This window comes from Oncorhynchus keta, chromosome 25 (genome assembly GCF_023373465.1).
Source record: "Oncorhynchus keta strain PuntledgeMale-10-30-2019 chromosome 25, Oket_V2, whole genome shotgun sequence".
NCBI lineage: Eukaryota > Metazoa > Chordata > Actinopteri > Salmoniformes > Salmonidae > Oncorhynchus > Oncorhynchus keta.
The window spans coordinates 48,337,966-48,362,068 of NC_068445.1; the positions used below are offsets into that span (position 1 = coordinate 48,337,966).

General features: G+C 46.1%; 2 protein-coding genes and 2 long non-coding RNA genes across 7 annotated transcripts in view; all 4 read left to right on the top strand.

Annotated features, from left to right (window-relative positions):
• Positions 1-3,615: 3,615 nt before the first annotated feature.
• Positions 3,616-12,650, top strand: LOC118379733 (iron-sulfur cluster assembly 1 homolog, mitochondrial). Its single transcript, XM_035766747.2, has 4 exons — positions 3,616-3,772; positions 6,559-6,612; positions 7,766-7,871; positions 11,174-12,650. Exons 1-4 carry the CDS (start codon positions 3,689-3,691, stop codon positions 11,320-11,322), a joined length of 393 nt encoding a protein of 130 aa, XP_035622640.1. The 5' UTR covers positions 3,616-3,688; the 3' UTR covers positions 11,323-12,650.
• LOC127911873 (uncharacterized) lies at positions 7,144-7,727 on the top strand. 2 transcript variants are annotated; one of them, XR_008079738.1, is made up of 3 exons: positions 7,144-7,160; positions 7,408-7,468; positions 7,656-7,727. It is a non-coding gene; the product is annotated as an uncharacterized LOC127911873 (long non-coding RNA). The 2 variants fall into 2 exon arrangements; XR_008079739.1 differs by lacking the exon at positions 7,144-7,160 and adding an exon at positions 7,205-7,221.
• Positions 12,651-12,673: 23 nt separating the features above from the next.
• On the top strand, positions 12,674-14,711 carry LOC127911874 (uncharacterized). Its single transcript, XR_008079740.1, has 2 exons — positions 12,674-14,078; positions 14,128-14,711. It is a non-coding gene; the product is annotated as an uncharacterized LOC127911874 (long non-coding RNA).
• A 338-nt stretch (positions 14,712-15,049) lies between these two features.
• LOC127911875 (uncharacterized) overlaps positions 15,050-24,103 on the top strand; it is a 46,785-nt gene continuing 37,731 nt past the window's right edge. Inside the window, exons 1-2 of one of the 3 annotated variants that reach the window (XM_052479811.1) lie at positions 15,050-15,213; positions 15,856-16,272. In XM_052479811.1, coding sequence (XP_052335771.1) covers positions 15,157-15,213; positions 15,856-16,272 — 474 coding nt within the window. In that variant the 5' untranslated portion in view covers positions 15,050-15,156. The remainder of the gene's footprint in view (positions 15,214-15,855; positions 16,273-24,103) is intronic. The other 2 variants (XM_052479810.1, XM_052479809.1) reach the window with 2 other exon arrangements.

The window sequence follows — 24,103 nt, forward strand, 5'->3', positions numbered from 1 at the left end:
TTTTTGGTATTTGCTTCATTAAGTCCATTGTTGACATTGTCCCAACATGTTTTCAAGATATGAAACTTTCAAAATACAGAAATCATCCCTGTATGATGCATTTTTCTTACCATTTGGCTACAGCATAAGATGCGAAACTAATTATACAGGGATGATTTAAAAAAAAAAAAGTTACATATCTTTAACTTGATTATCTGACAAGCGAAACATTTTTTTCACTCATCCAAAGATATGAAGATATTAATATATATGCCATTGTCAGCTACCATTTGATACAATAAATATGTTGAAATTAGGATCACTGGAGTGATTGCAAATCCATTTGTGCCACTTGTGTAGCCTACCTGGAGCTGGCAAACAGATTAAATAGATAGCCTGTAACTCCAGGTGGTTGTAGTCTTGTGTTATTATCAATAGATAGCCTGTAACTCCAGGTTGTTGTTGTGTTATTATCAATAGATAGCCTGTAACTCCAGGTGGTTGTAGTCTTGTGTTATTATCAATAGATAGCCTGTTGTAGTCTTGTGTTATTATCAATAGATAGCCTGTAACTCCAGGTTGTTGTAGTCTTGTTATTATCAATAGATATCCTGTATCTCCAGGTTGTTGTTGTGTTATTATCAATAGATAGCCTGTAACTCCAGGTGGTTGTAGTCTTGTGTTATTATCAATAGATAGCCTGTAACTCCAGGTTGTTGTAGTCTTGTGTTATTATCAATAGATAGCCTGTAACTCCAGGTTGTTGTTGTGTTATTATCAATAGATAGCCTGTTGTAGTCTTGTGTTATTATCAATAGATAGCCTGTAACTCCAGGTTGTTGTAGTCTTGTGTTATTATCAATAGATAGCCTGTAACTCCAGGTTGTTGTTGTGTTATTATCAATAGATAGCCTGTTGTAGTCTTGTGTTATTATCAATAGATAGCCTGTAACTCCAGGTTGTTGTAGTCTTGTGTTATTATCAATCGATAGCCTGTAACTCCAGGTTGTTGTAGTCTTGTGTTATTATCAATAGATAGCCTGTAACTCCAGGTGGTTGTAGTCTTGTGTTATTATCAATAGATAGCCTGTTGTAGTCTTGTGTTATTATCAGATAGCCTGTTGTAGTCTTGTGTTATTATCAATAGATAGCCTGTTGTAGTCTTGTGTTATTATCAATAGATAGCCTGTAACTCCAGGTTGTTGTAGTCTTGTGTTATTATCAATAGATAGCCTGTTGTAGTCTTGTGTTATTATCAATAGATAGCCTGTTGTAGTCTTGTGTTATTATCAATAGATAGCCTGTTGTAGTCTTGTGTTATTATCAATAGATAGCCTGTTGTAGTCTTGTGTTATTATCAATAGATAGCCTGTAACTCCAGTTTGTTGTAGTCTTGTGTTATTATCAATAGATTGATGTAACAGTCAGATTAGGCTACAGGTCAAATTAAGTCTAAAAAATAAATACTGGCTGTTGTTGACAAACATATTCGGTCCACACACATTTAAACATTTAATTCAGTGATTGAAATTACCACCCCATCCCCCGGGGGTTTTGCGGTATATGGCCAACCTACCACCGCTAACGGCTGTATCCAGGCACTCCGCGTTGCGTCGAGATTAAGAACAACCCTTAGCGGTGGCGTATTGGCCATATAACATATCCCCTTGTGCCTTATTCCTTAATCATAGCAGTCAAGAGGGTAAAATCGATATTCATTTAATGGAAAATGATCTGGCGAGTTAAGGGACTATTATCTTGTCACATTTAAATTACTTTACATTTTTGTTTTATTTCACCTTTATTTATTTCACCTAGGCAAGTCAGTTAAAATCAAATTCTTATTTACTATGACGGCCTACATATGTCATAGCTTGCAATTATTATTTTAAGGAAACCCGATTTTTTGTTGCTTCTAACGACGTTACAAGTTACCATGATCGTCCTTAACTGGCTCGATAACGTTATGGGGAAAAGGAGTTTATTGTATAGATGTGGCAACTCCTCTCTTTGGGCGAGTTCAGGTCTTTTGGGAAGGTTTCAATGGTTAATGTGCTAGAAATGTTTGCTTGACCTGGCAACCCTGGCTAGCACAGAGTTTCTAAACCCAGAGGAGCAACATCTCCGTGAATTACTTGTTCAACTACTTAAGACATTGCATCAAATCTGGATTGTGCCTTTTTAGATTTCAAGAAAATGTAAAACAATGAAATATTTTTTTACTTCGCTCATTGATTTGTCAAACCTGGTCTGTTTCAGACCAGAGAAGTAAAAAAAAAAATATTTAATTGTTTTACATTTTCTTGAAATCTAAAAAGGCACAATCTAGATTTGAGCCAATGTTTTTAAGTAATTGAACAAGTATTTTTACTCAAACCTCGTGAAAGGGACAAACTGACAGTTGAAGGCGAAGACATGGCGACGTTGACTAACGGTCGTCTCGCTCCGAACTGCGCATGTGCAGGCTGTCAGTTTGTCTCACTCACGATGCTGGAGTAACGTAAGACGTTGACTTAACTAAAACATGGTCTCAAATCTAGGAGGTTCCTTTAGATTTCGAGAAAATTAATGAAGAATTGTCCACTTCCCCCGTTGACTTCTCAAACCCTGGGTTGGTCTGGCTGTTTGTTTTGCCAATGTTCCCGAAAGTCTCGCTATGCTGCGCCTCTGGGTTTAGAAACTCTGCCAACCCGCATATAGACGGTATTAGGGCAGGCGTGAGTAGATTACCTGCCCGTTCCGTTGTTTTCAAGGTATTATTGGACTCCGTATCAAGTTCTTATTATATTATTATATAACTCCGTGATCTAGCCTGCCTAATGAACTTAATTGTTGCGTTGAACACATTTTTTGAAGGTGTCATACAGTGGCGTAAACCTCATTGGATTTCTATTGGCTCAAGCGCCTGTCATTCAATAAATCAACCTATTGTGGATCCGTTTGCTAAACCGCAGGGTTGGCTGTTTCCCGCTCATGCGCACACCGGTGTTTTCATGTTCGTTTACATAAATATGTTCTGTAGCTAAAAGGGTTTAAATAAAGATTTTTATAAGTAAACCAAGATAGACCACAGTTTGATATAGTATAATTTGAGTCATAGTTGGCAGAGCCAAGCACTGCTAGTGGCGCATTCTTGTAACTGTCTACATATTTCCGTTAGAGAACGCCTACTCTGTGAAGTGCTCAGTAACTCAATTTACCTTTCCACTCCTAAACAGCGCGATTTTGTACAACCTTTGCAAAAGGCAAAGTCTGAAAAAATGTGTCCACTCTTTTAATAACAGAATCTAGTTTTTTTTGTTGTTGAATAGAACTGTATTGAATTTAAATGTTTAATCGACGAGAAAATATCGGACCAAAATCCATCTCGTTTCATCTTCTCCCACTGCGTGCCAGTGGGCTTCCAATTAAATTCAAGGAGCTTTATTGGCATGGGAAACATGTGTTAACATTGTCAAAGCAAGTGAAGTAGATAATATACAAAAGTGAAATAAACAATAAAAATTAACAGTAAACATACAGACGTTTCAAAAGAATAAAGACAATACAAATGTCATATTATGTAAAAAAAAAAAAAAAATACAGTGTTGTAACGATGTACAAATCTCTCACTACCATATTTGGTAGTGGGTGGAAACGCCCACCGGATACGTCACATTTATACAACCAGTGAACTATCTGAGTCATTGTTCCCATCTGTGGTTCAGTCATGTCTGCCTCCATGGTGGCTAGGGCGACCGTCCGAGCAGTCAGTAAAAGAAAGATATTAGCCACTAGAGCGGCTTTAACGCTGGTAAGTGTTTATAACATATTATATTATTTTCCTCTCCAAACACTTAAGTGTCGGTGAATATTGTTAAAGACCGTTTACTCCGAAGTTACAGAAAGCGAGCTGGCTGTCATGTAATATAGTTTATGTCGTCGTTTTTGGTGGCACTCGTCATGTGTCAATTAAATGCTCATAATCCAAGCCGATTAAACTCAACGATTTACAATGGAGTTGATGACCGACTGGTGTGAACGGACTGGAGCTCCGACGTCACAAAATGATTACTGTTTTATATATATATATATATAAACAAACTACTGATTTCAGCACCCAAAGTTTTGCCCGCTATTGTTTTGGTGCTGAAATGTCGTTTTTAATAGTTTCGGAGCTCCTGTCCGCTCACACTACGTGCTGTTTAATCCGCTAAATCCTTGCCTTCATTTCGGATTGAGGTTTTTCAAAAATGAGTGAGTGTGGTGGTGATTTGAGAACTGTGTTTTAACTAGGTAACATAGCTAATATCTCTAGCGAGCGAGCAAGTGACTAGGAATACACTAGTTTTCATCTATAGCTACAGTAGCTACCTAAAGGACGTTTTGTCACTCATGTCCAATGACACAGAAAGCTACTTCCGGGCCCGATGAGAAGGGAGCAGCACAGTTTCTTACATGAAATGTTAACCAGCTTGTTAACATCAACTGTCTGCAGGCACGGGGTTTTGGAGATTAAGGCCTCTGTGGCGTTGTGATAAAGTAGCTCAGCTCACTGTAGTTGCTGTTGGACAGCCCAGTCCCTCTGTCGAGTTGACCCAAACTGCTGTTGTGACAACATGGTTATGGGACAAAACATTAACAACTTAGAATGGATTTGTGATTATATGAGCTCATAGGGATGCAAACCTGTATTACCTATTTGGTGTAGAGCTGTTAGGTGACCAAGTAATTTAAATGTCACGATTATCTGAGTTTGTCGCGAGAGATGTAGCCAATTGAATACCCTATTGTTATAGAATATGCATTTTAAATGCATATTCAAATTGCAATGTCTGCCTATGCTACACATTGTCTCAATAACATTTTCTATTTGTAATACCATCAAACACCAAGTTAGTCACAGGCTACCTAATTTCCAAAATAGGCCACCACTCATCATGCCTACTCGTTCTTTACATTTTACTGGTAAAACATCCCACCTGAATCTCCGTGTCAATCTTCTGACCTCAATCCATTTCATGGGAATATGTGTTTAGGTCTTCTTAAATAACTTCCATTTCCTAGATGGTTTTAAACTAGTAGCCTTTAATTGTATTTTGTTTCAATCAACGCGTATGTTCTGCCTAGTGGTGTCCGCTCAGAGTTTTGGGCGCTTGAGAAGGAAAATGTGACTATTCTGCTCCAGCTAACCATCCTAAAATGTCATTAGAAATTAGGTGTGTTTTGGTGTTAATGTTATAGACCTACTATATATACTATTATAGTGAACAAAAATATCTTGTCAAGTTTTGGTTTCATGGAGCTGAAATAAAAAGATCCCAGAAATGTTCCATAACAACAAAAAGCTTATTTCTCTCAAATGTTGTGGACAAATGTGTTTCCATCCCTGTTAGTGAGCGTTTCTCCTTCGCCAAGATAATCCATCCACCTGACAGGTGTGGCATATCAAGAAGCTGATTGAACGGCATGATCATTACACAGGTGCACCTTGTGCTAGGGACGTCATTTTTTTTCACAACACAATGCCACATATGTCTCAAGTTTCGAGGTAGGTGTGCAATTGGCCTTGCCAGAATTGTTGCCAGAAAATGTTCAATTCTCTACCATAAGCCACCTCCAATGTAGTTTTTGAGAATTTGGCAGTACGTCCAACTGGCCTCACTACCATAGACCACGTGTAACCACGCCAACCCAGGACCTCCGCATCTAGGCTTCTTCACCTGCGGGATCATCAGAGACCAGCCACCTAGACAGCTGATGAAACAACCAAAGAATTTCTTCAAAAACTTTGTAGAACCTCAGGGAAGCTCATCGTCCTCAGCGGGGTCTTGACCTGACTGCAGTTCGGTGTCGTAACCGGCTTCAGTGGTCAAATGCTCACCTTCGATGGCCACTGGCACGCTGGAGAAGTGTGCTCTTTACAGATGAATCCCGGTTTCAACTGGACTGGGATGATGGCAGATGATGTGTATGGCATCATGTGGGCGAGTGGTTTGCTGATGTCAACGTTGTGAACAGAGTGGCCCATTGTGGTGGGGTTATGGTATGGGAAGGCATAAGCTACGGACAACCAACACGATTACATTTCATCGAAGGCCATTTGAATGCACGGAGATACCGTGACGAGGTCCTGAGGCCCATTGACGTGCCATTCAGCCACCGCCATCACCTCATGTTTCGGAATGATAATGCAAGGCCCTCTGTGTGAAGGGGATGTGTCGCGCTGCATGAGGCAAATGGTCACACCAGATACTGACTGGTTTTCTGATCCACGACCCTACTTTTATTTAAGGTATCTGTGACCAACAGAGTCATATCTGTATTCCCAGTCATGTCAAATCCATAGATTAGGACCCAATTTATTGATTTAAATTGACTGATTTCCTTATGAACTGTAAGTCAGTAAAATCAATGAAATTTTATATTTGTGTTTGTGACAGTGTTGTGGCTATACTACAATGGGACGCAAGGAGTTGAAGTCTCAGATTAGCCATATTTATATCTGGTATCAGAGATTCCTAGAGTTGCCGTAGGAAGATTTGTGTATGATACTGTAATGGACTGTGTCGTCAACCCCTCTGGTCTCTCTCTCTCCAGACCCCATCTGCTGTGAATAGGATCAGGAACTTACTCGAGGATAAACCAGAATACGTGAGTATCCCTCCAACCTAACCCAGGAATCTTTTTTAGAGCATGCTTTTGTTCTGGGCCTAGTGCTGTGTCCAGATTGGTCTGAAGGTGGTGTTATGGGTAGTGGTCTGAAGTTGGGTGTGAGGGGTTATGGGTAGTGGTATAATGGTGGTTGTGTTGTGTCTAGATTGGTCTGAAGGTGGGTGTGAGGGGTTACGGGTAGTGGTATAATGATGGTTGTGTTCCAGATTGGTCTGAAGGTGGGTGTGAGGGGTTATGGGTAGTGGTATAATGATGGTTGTGTTGTGTCTAGATTGGTCTGAAGGTGGGTGTGAGGGGTTACGGGTAGTGGTATAATGGTGTTTGTGTTCCAGATTGGTCTGAAGGTGGGTGTGAGGGGTTATGGGTAGTGGTATAATGGTGTTTGTGTTCCAGATTGGTCTGAAGGTGGGTGTGAGGGGTTATGGGTAGTGGTATAATGGTGTTTGTGTTCCAGATTGGTCTGAAGGTGGGTGTGAGGGGTTATGGGTAGTGGTATAATGATGGTTGTGTTCCAGATTGGTCTGAAGGTGGGTGTGAGGGGTTATGGGTAGTGGTATAATGATGGTTGTGTTCCAGATTGGTCTGAAGGTGGGTGTGAGGGGTTATGGGTAGTGGTATAATGATGGTTGTGTTGTGTCTAGATTGGTCTGAAGGTGGGTGTGAGGGGTTATGGGTAGTGGTATAATGGTGGTTGTGTTCCAGATTGGTCTGAAGGTGGGTGTGAGGGGTTATGGGTAGTGGTATAATGATGGTTGTGTCTAGATTGGTCTGAAGGTGGGTGTGAGGGGTTATGGGTAGTGGTATAATGGTGTTTGTGTTCCAGATTGGTCTGAAGGTGGGTGTGAGGGGTTACGGGTAGTGGTATAATGGTGTTTGTGTTCCAGATTGGTCTGAAGGTGGGTGTGAGGGGTTATGGGTAGTGGTATAATGATGGTTGTGTTGTGTCTAGATTGGTCTGAAGGTGGGTGTGAGGGGTTACGGGTAGTGGTATAATGGTGTTTGTGTTCCAGATTGGTCTGAAGGTGGGTGTGAGGGGTTATGGGTAGTGGTATAATGGTGTTTGTGTTCCAGATTGGTCTGAAGGTGGGTGTGAGGGGTTATGGGTAGTGGTATAATGATGGTTGTGTTCCAGATTGGTCTGAAGGTGGGTGTGAGGACCAGGGGCTGTAACGGTATGACCTACACTCTGGACTTCACCAAGCAGAAAGATCAGGCTGACGAGGAGGTGCTGCAGGACGGTGAGCAAACACCATTATCCTAAATGACATTATCCCAACGTTATCCTAAATGACATTATCCCAACGTTATCCTAAATGACATTGTCCCAACGTTATCCTAAGTGACATTATCCCAACGTTATCTTAATATTTAGAGTTGCATCCTCGTTAGACCACTTTGGAAAACCATGAATGTTGTTGAGTTATCCTCATCTTGTCAGATGTTTTTATTTAATCTACAATCTAAATGAAATCCTCAACATTATTTACATTTAAGTCATTTAGCAGACGCTCTTATCCAGAGCGACTTGAAATGTTCTCCTTAACGTGATAAGTGATTTATTATTATTGCTGTAAAATACTGTTGTGGTTTTACTGTAATGTTACAATGTCTCCTAATGTTGCTGTAAAATATTTTTCCTTTTTAAAAAGCAGTGTATTGAGTTACAGACGAACTAGGCTTTGATTATAAGGGATGGAAACAGAATCATCTGTATTATGTTTTTTTAAAATACATTTTCACCATAAACACCCAGCTGTTTAATGCTCCAATGTTGCCGTGGACCTCTGCTCCCTCTGATCAATGTTGCCGTGGACCTCTGCTCCCTCTGATCAATGTTGCCGTGGGCCTCTGCTCCCTCTGATCAATGTTGCCGTGGGCCTCTGCTCCCTCTGATCAATGTTGCCGTGGGCCTCTGCTCCCTCTGATCAATGTTGCCGTGGGCCTCTGCTCCCTCTGATCAATGTTGCCGTGGGCCTCTGCTCCCTCTGATCAATGTTGCCGTGGGCCTCTGCTCCCTCTGATCAATGTTGCCGTGGGCCTCTGCTCCCTCTGATCAATGTTGCCGTGGGCCTCTGCTCCCTCTGATCAATGTTGCCGTGGGCCTCTGATCAATGTTCTTTGACGTTAAGGTGCTACACATGGGATTGTTTAGGGTTTTTACGTTGTAATTTCAGAATCTTTATTATTCCACAATTACTGCAGATATATTAGTGTTACTCAGTGTTGTCATTGTCTGGAATAGTAACCTATTGATTTCTCCCACCGGAGTGGAATCTGTCAAAATGGGAATGCTGTTCTGGCTTTGGAAATCACTCGTAGAATCTTTGCAACCAGGAAATGATTCATTGTTTGTTCAATTTTAGTTTGAGAGAAAACAAGCCCTGAGTCGTGTAGGGAATCATTTCACCGTCTCTAAATAGCAACAAAAACAAACAGTTTGAAGCTGTGTTTTTTTTTTATCACCAGCTTCTAACATCTGTTAAAAAAATTAAAATGTAAATGCTATTGAAAATATTCCACAGCGATTTAGATGGTACAATTCTGCGCTTGAAATGTGAAGAAATGAGTTCAGCAACATTTGAAGGTAACCATTCTTATCTGTTGCATCAGACTCATTTGCTTTTTAACTCATCAATCTACACAATACCCCATAGTGACATCACAATACCCCATAGTGACATCACAATACCCCATAGTGACATCACAATACCCCATAGTGACATCACAATACCCCATAGTGACATCACAATACCCCATAGTGACATCACAATGCCCCATAGTGACAAACCGAAAACAAGTTTCTAGAAATGTTCATATGTATTAAATAAAATACAGATGCCTTATTTGCATTCAGACCCTTTGCTATGAGACTGGAGATTGAGCTCAGGTGCATCCTGTTTCCATTGATCATCCTTGTTGTTTCTACAAATTGATTGGAGTTCACCTGTGGTAAATTCAATTATTTGGACATGATTTGGAAAGGCACACACCTGACTATATAAAGGTCCCACAGTTGACAGTGCATGTCAGCAAAAACTAAGCCATGACGTCTAATGAATTGTCCGTAGAGCTCCGAGACAGGATTGTGTCGAGGCTCAGATCTGGGGAAGGGTACCAACACATTTCTGCAATATTGAAGGTCCCCAAGAACACAGTGGCCTCCATCATTCTTAAATTTAAGAAGTTTGGAACCATCCAGACTCTTCCTAGAGCTGGCGGCCTGAACAAACTGAGTAATCTGGGGAGAAGGGCCTTGGTCAGGGAGGTGACCAAGAACCCCATGGTCACTCTGACAGAGCTCTAGTGTTCCTCTGTGGAGATGGGAGAATCTTCCAGAAGGAAAACCATCTCTGCAGCACTCAACCAATCAGGCCTTTATGGTAGAGTGGCCAGACGGAAGCCACTCCTCAGTGGGGATGTTTTTCAGCGTCAGACTAGTCAGGATCGAGGGAAAGATGAACGGAGCAAAGTACAGGGAGATCTTTGATGAAAACCTGCTCCAGAGCACTCAGGACCTCAGACTGGGGTGACGGTTCACCTTCCAACAGGGCAACGACCCTAAGCACACAGCTGAGACAACGCAGGAGTGGCTTCGGGACAAGTCTCTGAATGTCCTTGAGTAGCCCAGTTAGAACCTGATCGAACATCTCTGGAGAGACCTGAAAATAGCTGTGCAGCGACGCTCCCCATCCAACCTGACAGAGCTTGAGAGGATCTGCAGAGAATGTTTTTTTTTGCTTTGTCATATAGTGTGTAGATTGTTTTTTTGGGGGGTTACAATTTAATCCATTTTAGAAAAAAGCCATGGCTCTGAGTACTTTCCGAATGTCCTGTTTTGCTTATAATGTGAATAAATCGTTCAGCTACGTTTTAAGATTAACGTTCTGATCTGTTGTGTCAGACACTGCTTTAAAATAATGTTTTACAAAATGTAGCCTAGGCCTGCTGGTTGTATGAATTAGGGATCTGTCGTCCCACAACTGTCCCAGAGTCTGTTTGAGAATAGGCCGTTTCTTTCTCAACAAGCTGACCAATAGAATAGGTTCACTTTTCTACTCTGGCAGACGGTAGATTTACATTGGCTAGTGATTTTTGCTGTCCGTTACTCGTCTCGTTGGCTGGAGAAAAGTGAATGTGGGCACTTATTCTAACGTGTTCAAAGTGCATCATCATCATCGGTTAAGATTATTATTATTATTATTATTATTATTATATTATTAAGAAGGAGGATCTTGTTGCGTCCTTGACTTGAATGTTCTGTTTAATATAAATTACCATATTCGAAAGGTGATCTGTCATTCTGAGCACCGTTAGTGGACGCCCTAATCCGCTTACTCGCCCAATGCATCATGGGTACATTTTAAAATGCTGCTGGGCATAATGTCCGGCAGACACATTTTCCTGACGGAAACCTCGGGACAGCAGAGTGTGTTGTGTTGCATTTAAAAAGGTCTTTGAGGAAAAGATTAGGAAATTATTTTACATTTAACGTCACGCATTAACTTCGACAGCCCTAATAATTATTAGTCCTCTCCTGCAGGTGTCCGTGTATTTATAGAGAAGAAGGCCCAGCTCACTCTGCTGGGGACTGAGATGGACTTCGTGGAGTCCAAGCTGTCCAGTGAGTTTGTCTTCAACAACCCCAACATCAAGGGCACCTGCGGCTGTGGAGAGAGCTTCAACATGTGAGAGGGCTTCCTGCTGAGGCCTGGTCTCCCTACACAGCCAAACGTCATCCTCACACCCAGACTCGCCACCCACAAACCCCCACTCACACACACCTCCCAACCCTCTCACTCATACACACCTCCCAACCCTCTCACTCATACACACCTCCAAACCCTCTCTCACACACACACACACACACCTCCCAAACCTCTCTCTCACACACACCTCCCAACCCTCTCTCACTCACACACACACCCTTTACCTTGAGGCCTGTGAGTGAAGTGAATAAAGGCCTGATAAACACAACGTGAGTGAGACGTGAGAGAAGGAGTGAGACGTGAGAGAAGGAGTGAGACGTGAGAGAAGGAGTGAGACGTGAGACGTGAGAGGAGTGAGACGTGAGAGAAGGAGTGAGACGTGTGATGGTGTACTGTAGGGCTAATATAATCTATCTAAACACTGGGCATGCTGAGCCCCCTAAAACTACATCTACCATGAATCTAAACACTGGGCTGTGACATGCCGAGCCCCTTGAAACCTTGTTACAAAGACATGCATGCACAGTACCTGAGAGACTTGGAGAGCTGCCAAAGTAAAGGAAACACCAATATATAGTGTCTCAATAGGGCGTTGGGCCTCCACCAATCAGAACAGCTTCAGTCCATCTTGGCATGAATTCTACAAGTGTCTGGAACTCTATTGGAGGGATGAGACGCCATTCTTCCACGAGAAATTCCATCATTTTGTGTTTTTTTGTTGATGGTGGTGAAAAACTCTGTCTCTGGTGTCGCTCCTGAATCTCCCAGTAGTGTTCAACTGGGTTGAGATCTGAATCTCCCAGTAGTGTTCAATTGGGTTGAGATCTGAATCTCCCAGTAGTGTTCAATTGGGTTGAGATCTGAATCTCCCAGTAGTGTTCAATTGGGTTGAGATCTGAATCTCCCAGTAGTGTTCAATTGGGTTGAGATCTGAATCTCCCAGTAGTGTTCAACTGGGTTGAGATCTGAATCTCCCAGTAGTGTTCAACTGGGTTGAGATCTGAATCTCCCAGTAGTGTTCAATTGGGTTGAGATCTGAATCTCCCAGTAGTGTTCAACTGGGTTGAGATCTGAATCTCCCAGTAGTGTTCAATTGGGTTGAGATCTGAATCTCCCAGTAGTGTTCAACTGGGTTGAGATCTGAATCTCCCAGTAGTGTTCAATTGGGTTGAGATCTGAATCTCCCAGTAGTGTTCAACTGGGTTGAGATCTGAATCTCCCAGTAGTGTTCAACTGGGTTGAGATCTGAATCTCCCAGTAGTGTTCAACTGGGTTGAGATCTGAATCTCCCAGTAGTGTTCAACTGGGTTGAGATCTCCCAGAAACTCTCTCCCAGTAGTGTTCAACTGGGTTGAGATCTGAATCTCCCAGTAGTGTTCAACTGGGTTGAGATCTGAATCTCCCAGTAGTGTTCAATTGGGTTGAGATCTGAATCTCCCAGTAGTGTTCAATTGGGTTGAGATCTGAATCTCCCAGTAGTGTTCAATTGGGTTGAGATCTGAATCTCCCAGTAGTGTTCAACTGGGTTGAGATCTGAATCTCCCAGTAGTGTTCAATTGGGTTGAGATCTGAATCTCCCAGTAGTGTTCAATTGGGTTGAGATCTGAATCTCCCAGTAGTGTTCAATTGGGTTGAGATCTGAATCTCCCAGTAGTGTTCAATTGGGTTGAGATCTGAATCTCCCAGTAGTGTTCAATTGGGTTGAGATCTGAATCTCCCAGTAGTGTTCAATTGGGTTGAGATCTGAATCTCCCAGTAGTGTTCAATTGGGTTGAGATCTGAATCTCCCAGTAGTGTTCAATTGGGTTGAGATCTGAATCTCCCAGTAGTGTTCAACTGGGTTGAGATCTGGTGACTGAGACGGCCATGGCATGTGGTTTACATCGTTTTCATGCTCATCAAACCATTCAGTGACCACTGCCATCCACAGGGCATGAAACTAATGGCCCACCCAAAATTTGTATACGTGACCCTAAGCATGATGGGATGTTAATTACTGAATTTTACTCAGGAACCACGCCTGTGTGGAAGCACCTGCTTTCAATATACTTTGTTTCCCTAATTTACTCCAGTGTTCCCATTATTTTAGTAGTTACCTGTAGGTTGAATAGAGTCACATAAAGACAAGGACTTGTTGGGCGTGTTTGATGGGTAATGCTAAAGTCAGCGACTGTAGACGAGTCGAGGAAGCAGTACGACATTGTTTCCTGAGAGAGAAATGGAGGTCTGTGACCGCCTCAATAGTGCTGCCCATGCTATCTCAATTTTAAAGTAGTCCATTTTATTAACTGGCTGGGGCCTCCCAAGTGGCGCAACGGTGCCAAGAGTGTGCAAAGCTGTCATCAAGGCAAAGGGTGGCTATTTTGAAGAATCTCAAATATTAAAATATATTCAGATTTGTTTAACACTTATTTTTGGTTACTACGTGATTCTAAGTGTTATTTCATAGTTTTGATGTCTTCACTATTATTCTACAATGTAGAAAATAGTAAAAATAAAATAAAACCCCTTGAATGAGTAGGTGTTCTAAGACTTTTGACCAGTGGTGTGTATATATGTGTGTGTATATAGACCTATAAAGAATGAACTGAGTGTACAAAACATTAGGATCACCTTCCTCATATTGAGCTGCACTTACTTTTGCCCTCAGAACAGCCTCAATTCACTGGGACGTGGACTGACTCTACAAGGTGTCCAAAGCGTTCCACAGGGATGCTGGCCCCATGTTGACTCTACAAGGTGTCTAAAGCGTTCCACAGGGATGCTGGCCCCATGTTGACTCTACAAGGTGTCTAAAGCGTTCCACAGGGATGCTGGCCCCATGTTGACTCTACAAGGTGTCTAAAGCGTTCCACAGGGATGCTGGCCCCATGTTGACTCTACAAGGTGTCGAAAGCGTTCCACAGGGATGCTGGTCCATGTTGACCCCAACGCTTCCCACAGTTGTGTGAAGTTGTCTGGATGTCCTTTGGGTGGTGGACCATTCTTGATACACACAGGAAACTGTTGAGTGTGAAAAACCCAGCAGCGTTGCAGTTCTTGACACAAACAGGTGCGCCTGGCACCCACTACCATACCCTGTTCAAAGGCACTTCAATATTTTGTGTTGCCCCATTCACCCTCTGAATGATTAAAAATCTTTCTTTAACCCATCTCCTCCCCCTCATCTACACTGATTTAGTGACATCAATAAGGGATATTAGCTTTCACCTGGATTCACCTGGTCAGTCTGTCATGGAAAGAGCAGGTGTCCTTAATGTTTTGTACACTCAGTGTATAGCTATATAGCCTGTGTGCTGTGAATACTACAGATATGTAACTAGTGTACAGTTGGTGACTCGTCGACGAGAATAAATATATTTTAAATCTGTGGTTACTCTCCTTGTCGTTTCCACTGTTTCTGTCTCAGTAAAACATGGTATGGATCATTAAGGGTTGTGAAGTGAATGATCATTTCTGTTGTGATGATTTATTTTTGAAGTTTTGGTTAGATTTCTATTGTGTAGTGAGTGATAGTGAAATTATTTCAGGATTGTGTAGTGACTGATAGTTAGCTAGAATTTTTTTTGTCCTCTGTAATTGTTAAAGTATCGGTCACTGTAATGTATCCACTAGTCTAGGTCGATGAATAGACTGACCAGAATCAACTGGCCCGTTTCTGATCCCAAAGGACGTCGTCACTCCAGGTCACTATTACGTCAGAAAGGACGCTTCCTGTTGTAATTATGACATCACCTCCAGGACCGTTAGCAGAGTCAGTGGGTTTACTGTATGCGATGTTTTTAAATGTTCTGCCGAGTCACTACTGAGATGAATCATGGGAAACCGACGGAGGAAGAGAAGGCGAGAACACAGAGATTCTTACGGGATTAAGGTAGGTAACCATGGAATTATGTCAATGTCATTTATTCAACTGGAAACTCGGGAAGATAAAAAAAATATATATTTAAAAAATGAGGGCAAATCATCACGCGGCATGAAACAATTGTCAAGTTCCTGCTTGACTAGGTGAGCAGGCTTTGTATTGCGTTAAACAATATTTGTGTGCCACGTCTTCGACTGCAGTCGGGCATCCGCTTGCTATATCGTATCGTGTGGTTGGTTAGCTGATGTTAACCTATACAGGAGTTGTCTGTCAGATGTTGAGACAGTAAAACAGTCCGGGGTTTACGTGTTCCGTCCTCCTGGGGTGTAATTCAGCAGGGACCAAACATTGTTTTCCGTTGCAAAACGTTTCACTGAGGTTTCCACTAATGAAAACAACCCTGGGGTGTATTCATTAGTCAATTCCGTTGCCAAAACGTTTGGTCTGGTGCAAAACGTTTCCAATATAAACGGTTTACTCCAAATGGAAAATGTTTTTCAATGAAAGCAACATGAGTTTCTAATGGAAACATCCGCGTTGGTCCCGCTTTGTTTCACATCGTTTGCTTCAGTTTGGTTCCTGGAGTAAACCGTATAGTTTCTATTGCAAAACGTTTTGCAGAGGAATCTAATGAATACACCCCTGTTTCAGATCTCTGAGCTGCTGACCCAATTGGCTGTGAGAACCACACCCCCTAATGGGCCCCTCCCCTGTAACGTCAGCCTCCTCCCCTCCTTCACCCTCCCCGCAGTCCGAGAAACGACCGCCACCACCCGCTCCAAGGCCCAGCTCCCAGAATGCATCACGAGACTCTCAGACACCCAGTGTCGGAAGTGGTACCACCAGAGACCAGCCACGCCCTTCTCCGCCTCTACCCCCACCCCAGCCCTTAACCCTAGGCCTGCCCCCAACACCCCGGGACACCCCACTGGTCCCGCCTCCACAAATAGCAGCCAACCAAGGAGTGAGAGACCCAGCCTGTTTTTCCTACCCTATCTTGCGGCATGGAGGACTGCGAAGAGCTGTGATTCGCTGTCCTTGGTGAGGGATCTGTTCCAGAAGGGTGAGGTATGTAAATGTTGACGGGATTCTGTTATCGCTCCAGGTGAAACGTGTTAGCGATGATTTATGCCCCGAGCCTCCCAAGTTTAAGGTGACTCAAATTGGGTTTTGCTCCTAGCAGAACTCGGCTAGACGAAGGGAATGTCTGTGCCTCGCATCACTGAAAAACACCTTAGCGGCAATATTATCGTTTGTCCCTCTTGAGACGTCGTAGCAACAACATATCCAGGACACACTTCCTTAAAATAGTTTGAATGAGTCTAAGGTAAATCAAGACATTTTTAATAAATGTTTGCTTTTGCCGAGGAGGTCCTCATTGCGCAATTTTCCATCTAAGATGTTTGGTGCCGTATTTTTGACTGGGAGGCAGTGGTAGTTTGACTGGGAGGCAGTGGTAGTTTGACTGGGAGGCAGTGGTAGTTTGACTGGGAGGCAGTGGTAGTTTGACTGGGAGGCAGTGGTAGTTTGACTGGGAGGCAGTGGTAGTTTGACTGGGAGGCAGTGGTAGTTTGACTGGGAGGCAGTGTCAGTTTGACTGGGAGGCAGTGGTAGTTTGACTGGGAGGCAGTGGTAGTTTGACTGGGAGGCAGTGGTAGTTTGACTGGGAGGCAGTGGTAGTTTGACTGGGAGGCAGTGGTAGTTTGACTGGGAGGCAGTGTCAGTTTGACTGGGAGGCAGTGGTAGTTTGACTGGGAGGCAGTGGTAGTTTGACTGGGAGGCAGTGGTAGTTTGACTGGGAGGCAGTGGTAGTTTGACTGGGAGGCAGTGGTAGTTTGACTGGGAGGCAGTGGTAGTTTGACTGGGAGGCAGTGGTAGTTTGACTGGGAGGCAGTGGTAGTTTGACTGGGAGGCAGTGGTAGTTTGACTGGGAGGCAGTGGTAGTTTGACTGGGAGGCAGTGGTAGTTTGACTGGGAGGCAGTGGTAGTTTGACTGGGAGGCAGTGGTAGTTTGACTGGGAGGCAGTGGTAGTTTGACTGGGAGGCAGTGGTAGTTTGACTGGGAGGCAGTGGTAGTTTGACTGGGAGGCAGTGAGTTTGACTGGGAGGCAGTGGTAGTTTGACGAGGCAGTGGTAGTTTGACTGGGAGGCAGTGGTAGTTTGACTGGGAGGCAGTGGTAGACTTTGACTGGGAGGCAGTGGTAGTTTGACTGGGAGGCAGTGGTAGTTTGACTGGGAGGCAGTGGTAGTTTGACTGGGAGGCAGTGGTAGTTTGACTGGGAGGCAGTGGTAGTTTGACTGGGAGGCAGTGGTAGTTTGACTGGGAGGCAGTGGTAGTTTGACTGGGAGGCAGTGGTAGTTTGACTGGGAGGCAGTGGTAGTTTGACTGGGAGGCAGTGGTAGTTTGACTGGGAGGCAGTGGTAGTTTGACTGGGAGGCAGTGGTAGTTTGACTGGGAGGCAGTGGTAGTTTGACTGGGAGGCAGTGGTAGTTTGACTGGGAGGCAGTGGTAGTTTGACTGGGAGGCAGTGGTAGTTTGACTGGGAGGCAGTGGTTTTGACTGGGAGGCAGTGGTAGTTTGACTGGGAGGCAGTGGTGACTGGGAGGCAGTGGTAGTTTGACTGGGAGGCAGTGGTAGTTTGACTGGGAGGCAGTGGTAGTTTGACTGGGAGGCAGTGGTAGTTTGACTGGGAGGCAGTGGTAGTTTGACTGGGAGGCAGTGGTAGTTTGACTGGGAGGCAGTGGTAGTTTGACTGGGAGGCAGTGGTAGTTTGACTGGGGAGGCAGTGGTAGTTTGACTGGGAGGCAGTGGTAGTTTGACTGGGAGGCAGTTTGACTGGGAGGCAGTGGTAGTTTGACTGGGAGGCAGTGGTAGTTTGACTGGGAGGCAGTGGTAGTTTGACTGGGAGGCAGTGGTAGTTTGACTGGGAGGCAGTGGTAGTTTGACTGGGAGGCAGTGGTAGTTTGACTGGGAGGCAGTGGTAGTTTGACTGGGAGGCAGTGGTAGTTTGACTGGGAGGCAGTGGTAGTTTGACTGGGAGGCAGTGGTAGTTTGACTGGGAGGCAGTGGTAGTTTGACTGGGAGGCAGTGGTAGTTTGACTGGGAGGCAGTGGTAGTTTGACTGGGAGGCAGTGGTAGTTTGACTGGGAGGCAGTGGTAGTTTGACTGGGAGGCAGTGGTAGTTTGACTGGGAGGCAGTGGTAGTTTGACTGGGAGGCAGTGGTAGTTTGACTGGGAGGCAGTGGTAGTTTGACTGGGAGGCAGTGGTAGTTTGACTGGGAGGCAGTGGTAGTTTGACTGGGAGGCAGTGGTAGTTTGACTGGGAGGCAGTGGTAGTTTGACTGGGAGGCAGTGGTAGTTTGACTGGGAGGCAGTGGTAGTTTGACTGGGAGGCAGTGGTAGTTTGACTGGGAGGCAGTGGTAGTTTGACTGGGAGGCAGTGGTAGTTTGACTGGGAGGCAGTGGTTTGACTGGGAGGCAGTAGTTTGACTGGGAGGCAGTGGTAGTTGACTGGGAGGCAGTGGTAGTTTGACTGGGAGGCAGTGGTAGTTTGACTGGGAGGCAGTGGTAGTTTGACTGGGAGGCAGTGGTAGTTTGACTGGGAGGCAGTGGTAGTTTGACTGGGAGGCAGTGGTAGTTTGACTGGGAGGCAGTGGTAGTTTGACTGGGAGGCAGTGGTAGTTTGACTGGGAGGCAGTGGTAGTTTGACTGGGAGGCAGTGGTCAGTTTGACTGGGAGGCAGTGTCAGTTTGACTGGGAGGCAGTGTCAGTTTGACTGGGAGGCAGTGGTTTGACTGGGAGTTTGACTGGGAGGCAGTGGTAGTTTGACTGGGAGGCAGTGGTAGTTTGACTGGGAGGCAGTGGTGGGAGGCAGTTTGACTGGGAGGCAGTGGTAGTTTGACTGGGAGGCAGTGGTAGTTTGACTGGGAGGCAGTGGTAGTTTGACTGGGAGGCAGTGGTAGTTTGACTGGGAGGCAGTGGTAGTTTGACTGGGAGGCAGTGGTAGTTTGACTGGGAGGCAGTGGTAGTTTGACTGGGAGGCAGTGGTAGTTTGACTGGGAGGCAGTGGTAGTTTGACTGGGAGGCAGTGGTAGTTTGACTGGGAGGCAGTGGTAGTTTGACTGGGAGGCAGTGGTAGTTTGACTGGGAGGCAGTGGTAGTTTGACTGGGAGGCAGTGGTAGTTTGACTGGGAGGCAGTGGTAGTTTGACTGGGAGGCAGTGGTAGTTTGACTGGGAGGCAGTGGTAGTTTGACTGGGAGGCAGTGGTAGTTTGACTGGGAGGCAGTGGTAGTTTGACTGGGAGGCAGTGGTAGTTTGACTGGGAGGCAGTGGTAGTTTGACTGGGAGGCAGTGGTAGTTTGACTGGGAGGCAGTGTCAGTTTGACTGGGAGGCAGTGTCAGTTTGACTGGGAGGCAGTGGTCAGTTTGACTGGGAGGCAGTGGTAGTTTGACTGGGAGGCAGTGGTAGTTTGACTGGGAGGCAGTGGTAGTTTGACTGGGAGGCAGTGGTAGTTTGACTGGGAGGCAGTGGTAGTTTGACTGGGAGGCAGTGGTAGTTTGACTGGGAGGCAGTGTCAGTTTGACTGGGAGGCAGTGTCAGTTTGACTGGGAGGCAGTGGTAGTTTGACTGGGAGGCAGTGGTAGTTTGACTGGGAGGCAGTGGTAGTTTGACTGGGAGACAGTGGTAGTTTGACTGGGAGACAGTGGTAGTTTGACTGGGAGACAGTGGTAGTTTGACTGGGAGGCAGTGGTAGTTTGACTGGGAGGCAGTGGTAGTTTGACTGGGAGGCAGTGGTAGTTTGACTGGGAGGCAGTGGTAGTTTGACTGGGAGGCGGGAAGGTGAACGGAAAGGCTCTGGAGCAACGAACCGCCCTTGCTGTCTCTGCCTGGCCGGTTCCCCTCTTTCCACTGGGATTCTCTGCCTCTAACCCTGTTACGGGGGCTGAGTCACTGGCTTGCTGGGGCTCTCTCGTGCCGTCCCTGGGGGTGCGTCACCTGGGTGGGTTGATTCACTGTTGTGGTCGGCCTGTCTCAGGTTGCCCCCCTTGGGTTGTACCGTGGCGGAGATCTTTGTGGGCTATACTCGGCCTTGTCTCAGGATGGTAAGTTGGTGGTTGAAGATATCCCTCTAGTGGTGTGGGGGATGTGCTTTGGCAAAGTGGGTGGGGTTATATCCTTCCTGTTTGGCCCTGTCCGGGGTGTCCTCGGATGGGGCCACAGTGTCTCCTGACCCTCCTGTCTCAGCCTCCAGTATTTATGCTGCAGTAGTTTATGTGTCGGGGGCTAGGGTCAGTTTGTTATATCTGGAGTACTTCTCCTGTCCTATTCGGTGTCCTGTGTGAATCTAAGTGTGCGTTCTCTAATTCTCTCCTTCTCTCTTTCTTTCTCTCTCTCGGAGGACCTGAGCCCTAGGACCATGTCCCAGGACTACCTGACATGAGGACTCCTTGCTGTCCCCAGTCCACCTGGCCATGCTCCTGCTCCAGTTTCAACTGACCTGAGCCCTAGGACCGTGCCCCAGGACTACCTGACATGAAGGCTCCTTGCTGTCCCCAGTCCACCTGACTGTGCTGCTGCTCCAGTTTCAACTGTTCTGCCTTATTATTATTCGACCATGCTGGTCATTTATGAACATTTGAACATCTTGGTCATGTTCTGTTATAATCTCTACCCGGCACAGCCAGAAGAGGACTGGCCACCCCACATAGCCCGGTTCCTCTCTAGGTTTCTTCCTAGGTTTTGGCCTTTCTAGGGAGTTTTTCCTAGCCACTGTGCTTTTACACCTGCATTGTTTGCTGTTTGGGGTTTTAGGCTGGGTTTCTGTACAGCACTTTGAGATATCAGCTGATGTACGAAGGGCTATATAAATAAATTTGATTTTGATTTGATTTGATTTGAGGCAGTGGTAGTTTGACTGGGAGGCAGTGGTAGTTTGACTGGGAGGCAGTGGTAGTTTGACTGGGAGGCAGTGGTAGTTTGACTGGGAGGCAGTGTCAGTTTGACTGGGAGGCAGTGGTAGTTTGACTGGGAGGCAGTGGTAGTTTGACTGGGAGGCAGTGGTAGTTTGACTGGGAGGCAGTGGTAGTTTGACTGGGAGGCAGTGTCAGTTTGACTGGGAGGCAGTGTCAGTTTGACTGGGAGGCAGTGTCAGTTTGACTGGGAGGCAGTGTCAGTTTGACTGGGAGGCAGTGTCAGTTTGACTGGGAGGCAGTGTCAGTTTGACTGGGAGGCAGTGTCAGTTTGACTGGGAGGCAGTGGTAGTTTGACTGGGAGGCAGTGGTAGTTTGACTGGGAGGCAGTGGTAGTTTGACTGGGAGGCAGTGGTAGTTTGACTGGGAGGCAGTGGTAGTTTGACTGGGAGGCAGTGGTAGTTTGACTGGGAGACAGTGGTAGTTTGACTGGGAGGCAGTGGTAGTTTGACTGGGAGACAGTGGTAGTTTGACTGGGAGGCAGTGGTAGTTTGACTGGGAGGCAGTGGTAGTTTGACTGGGAGGCAGTGGTAGTTTGACTGGGAGGCAGTGGTAGTTTGACTGGGAGACAGTGGTAGTTTGACTGGGAGACAGTGGTAGTTTGACTGGGAGGCAGTGTCAGTTTGACTGGGAGACAGTGGTAGTTTGACTGGGAGGCAGTGGTAGTTTGACTGGGAGGCAGTGGTAGTTTGACTGGGAGGCAGTGTCAGTTTGACTGGGAGGCAGTGTCAGTTTGACTGGGAGGCAGTGTCAGTTTGACTGGGAGGCAGTGTCAGTTTGACTGGGAGGCAGTGGTAGTTTGACTGGGAGGCAGTGGTAGTTTGACTGGGAGGCAGTGGTAGTTTGACTGGGAGGCAGTGGTAGTTTGACTGGGAGGCAGTGGTAGTTTGACTGGGAGGCAGTGGTAGTTTGACTGGGAGGCAGTGGTAGTTTGACTGGGAGGCAGTGGTAGTTTAACTGGGAGGCAGTGGTAGTTTGACTGGGAGGCAGTGGTAGTTTGACTGGGAGGCAGACACAGTGTCAGTTTGACTGGGAGGCAGTGGTAGTTTGACTGGGAGGCAGTGGTAGTTTGACTGGGAGGCAGTGGTAGTTTGACTGGGAGGCAGTGGTAGTTTGACTGGGAGGCAGTGGTAGTTTGACTGGGAGGCAGTGGTAGTTTGACTGGGAGGCAGTGTCAGTTTGACTGGGAGGCAGTGTCAGTTTGACTGGGAGGCAGTGTCAGTTTGACTGGGAGGCAGTGGTAGTTTGACTGGGAGGCAGTGGTAGTTTGACTGGGAGGCAGTGGTAGTTTGACTGGGAGGCAGTGGTAGTTTGACTGGGAGGCAGTGGTAGTTTGACTGGGAGGCAGTGGTAGTTTGACTGGGAGGCAGTGGTAGTTTGACTGGGAGGCAGTGGTAGTTTGACTGGGAGGCAGTGGTAGTTTGACTGGGAGGCAGTGTCAGTTTGACTGGGAGGCAGTGTCAGTTTGACTGGGAGGCAGTGTCAGTTTGACAGGGAGGCAGTGTCAGTTTGACTGGGAGGCAGTGGTAGTTTGACTGGGAGGCAGTGGTAGTTTGACTGGGAGGCAGTGGTAGTTTGACTGGGAGGCAGTGGTAGTTTGACTGGGAGGCAGGCACAGTGTCAGTTTGACTGGGAGGCAGTGGTAGTTTGAGGGAGGCAGTGGTGTTTGACTGGGAGGCAGTGGTGGTAGTTTGACTGGGAGGCAGTGGTCTGGGAGTTTGACTGGGAGGCAGTGGTAGTTTGACTGGGAGGCAGTGGTAGTTTGACTGGGGAGGCAGTGGTAGTTTGACTGGGAGGCAGTGGTAGTTTGACTGGGAGGCAGTGGTAGTTTGACTGGGAGGCAGTGTCAGTGGGAGGCAGTGTCAGTTTGACTGGGAGGCAGTGGTAGTTTGACAGGGAGGCAGTGGTAGGGAGGCAGTGTCAGTTTGACAGGGAGGCAGTGTCAGTTTGACTGGGAGGGCAGGCAGTGGTAGTTTGACTGGGAGGCAGTGGTTTGACTGGGAGGCAGTGGTAGTTTGACTGGGAGGGTAGTTTGACAGGGAGGCAGTGGTAGTTTGACTGGGGAGGCAGTTTGACTGGGAGGCAGTGGTAGTTTGACTGGGAGGCAGTGGTAGTTTGACTGGGAGGCAGTGGTAGTTTGACTGGGAGGCAGTGGTAGTTTGACTGGGGCAGTGGTAGTTTGACTGGGAGGCAGTGTCAGTTTGACAGGGAGGCAGTGTCAGTTTGACTGGGAGGCAGTGTCAGTTTGACTAGGAGGCAGTTTGACTGGGAGCAGTGTCAGTGACTGGGAGGCAGTAGTTTGACTGGGAGGCAGTGGTAGTTTGACTGGGAGAGGCAGTGGTAGTTTGACTGGGAGGCAGGCACAGTGTCAGTTTGACTGGGAGACAGTGGTAGTTTGACTGGGAGGCAGTGGTAGTTTGACTGGGAGGCAGTGGTAGTTTGACTGGGAGGCAGTGGTAGTTTGACTGGGAGGCAGTGGTAGTTTGACTGGGAGGCAGTGACTGGGAGGCAGTGTCAGTTTGACAGGGAGGCTGGGGGCAGGGCAGGGAGGCAGTGGTAGTTTGACTGGGAGGCAGTGGTAGTTTGACTGTTTTTGACTGGGAGGCAGTGGTAGTTTGACAGGAGGCAGTGGTCAGTTTGACAGGAGAGGCAGTGTCAGTTTGACTGGGAGGCAGTGCACAGTGGTAGTTTGACTGGGACTGGGACTGGGGAGGCAGTGTCAGTGGTAGTTTGACTGGGAGGCAGTTTGTAAGTCAGTTTGACTGGAGAGCCTCTGCTAAATGACTTAAATGTAAATGTAAATGTGAGTTTGACTGGGAGGCAGTGGTAGTTTGACTGGGAGGCAGTGGTAGTTTGACTGGGAGGCAGTGGTAGTTTGACTGGGAGGCAGTGGTAGTTTGACTGGGGAGGCAGTGGTAGTTTGACAG

Bases quoted from the DNA above. Each gene is read 5' to 3' on its own strand.
- LOC118379733 (XM_035766747.2), top strand. From the start codon at position 3,689: ATGTCTGCCTCCATGGTGGCTAGGGCGACCGTCCGAGCAGTCAGTAAA. The intron at 3,773-6,558 runs GTAAGTGTTTAT...CTCTCTCTCCAG, and splicing joins CTAGAGCGGCTTTAACGCTG to ACCCCATCTGCTGTGAATAG. The intron at 7,872-11,173 runs GTGAGCAAACAC...CCTCTCCTGCAG, and splicing joins CGAGGAGGTGCTGCAGGACG to GTGTCCGTGTATTTATAGAG.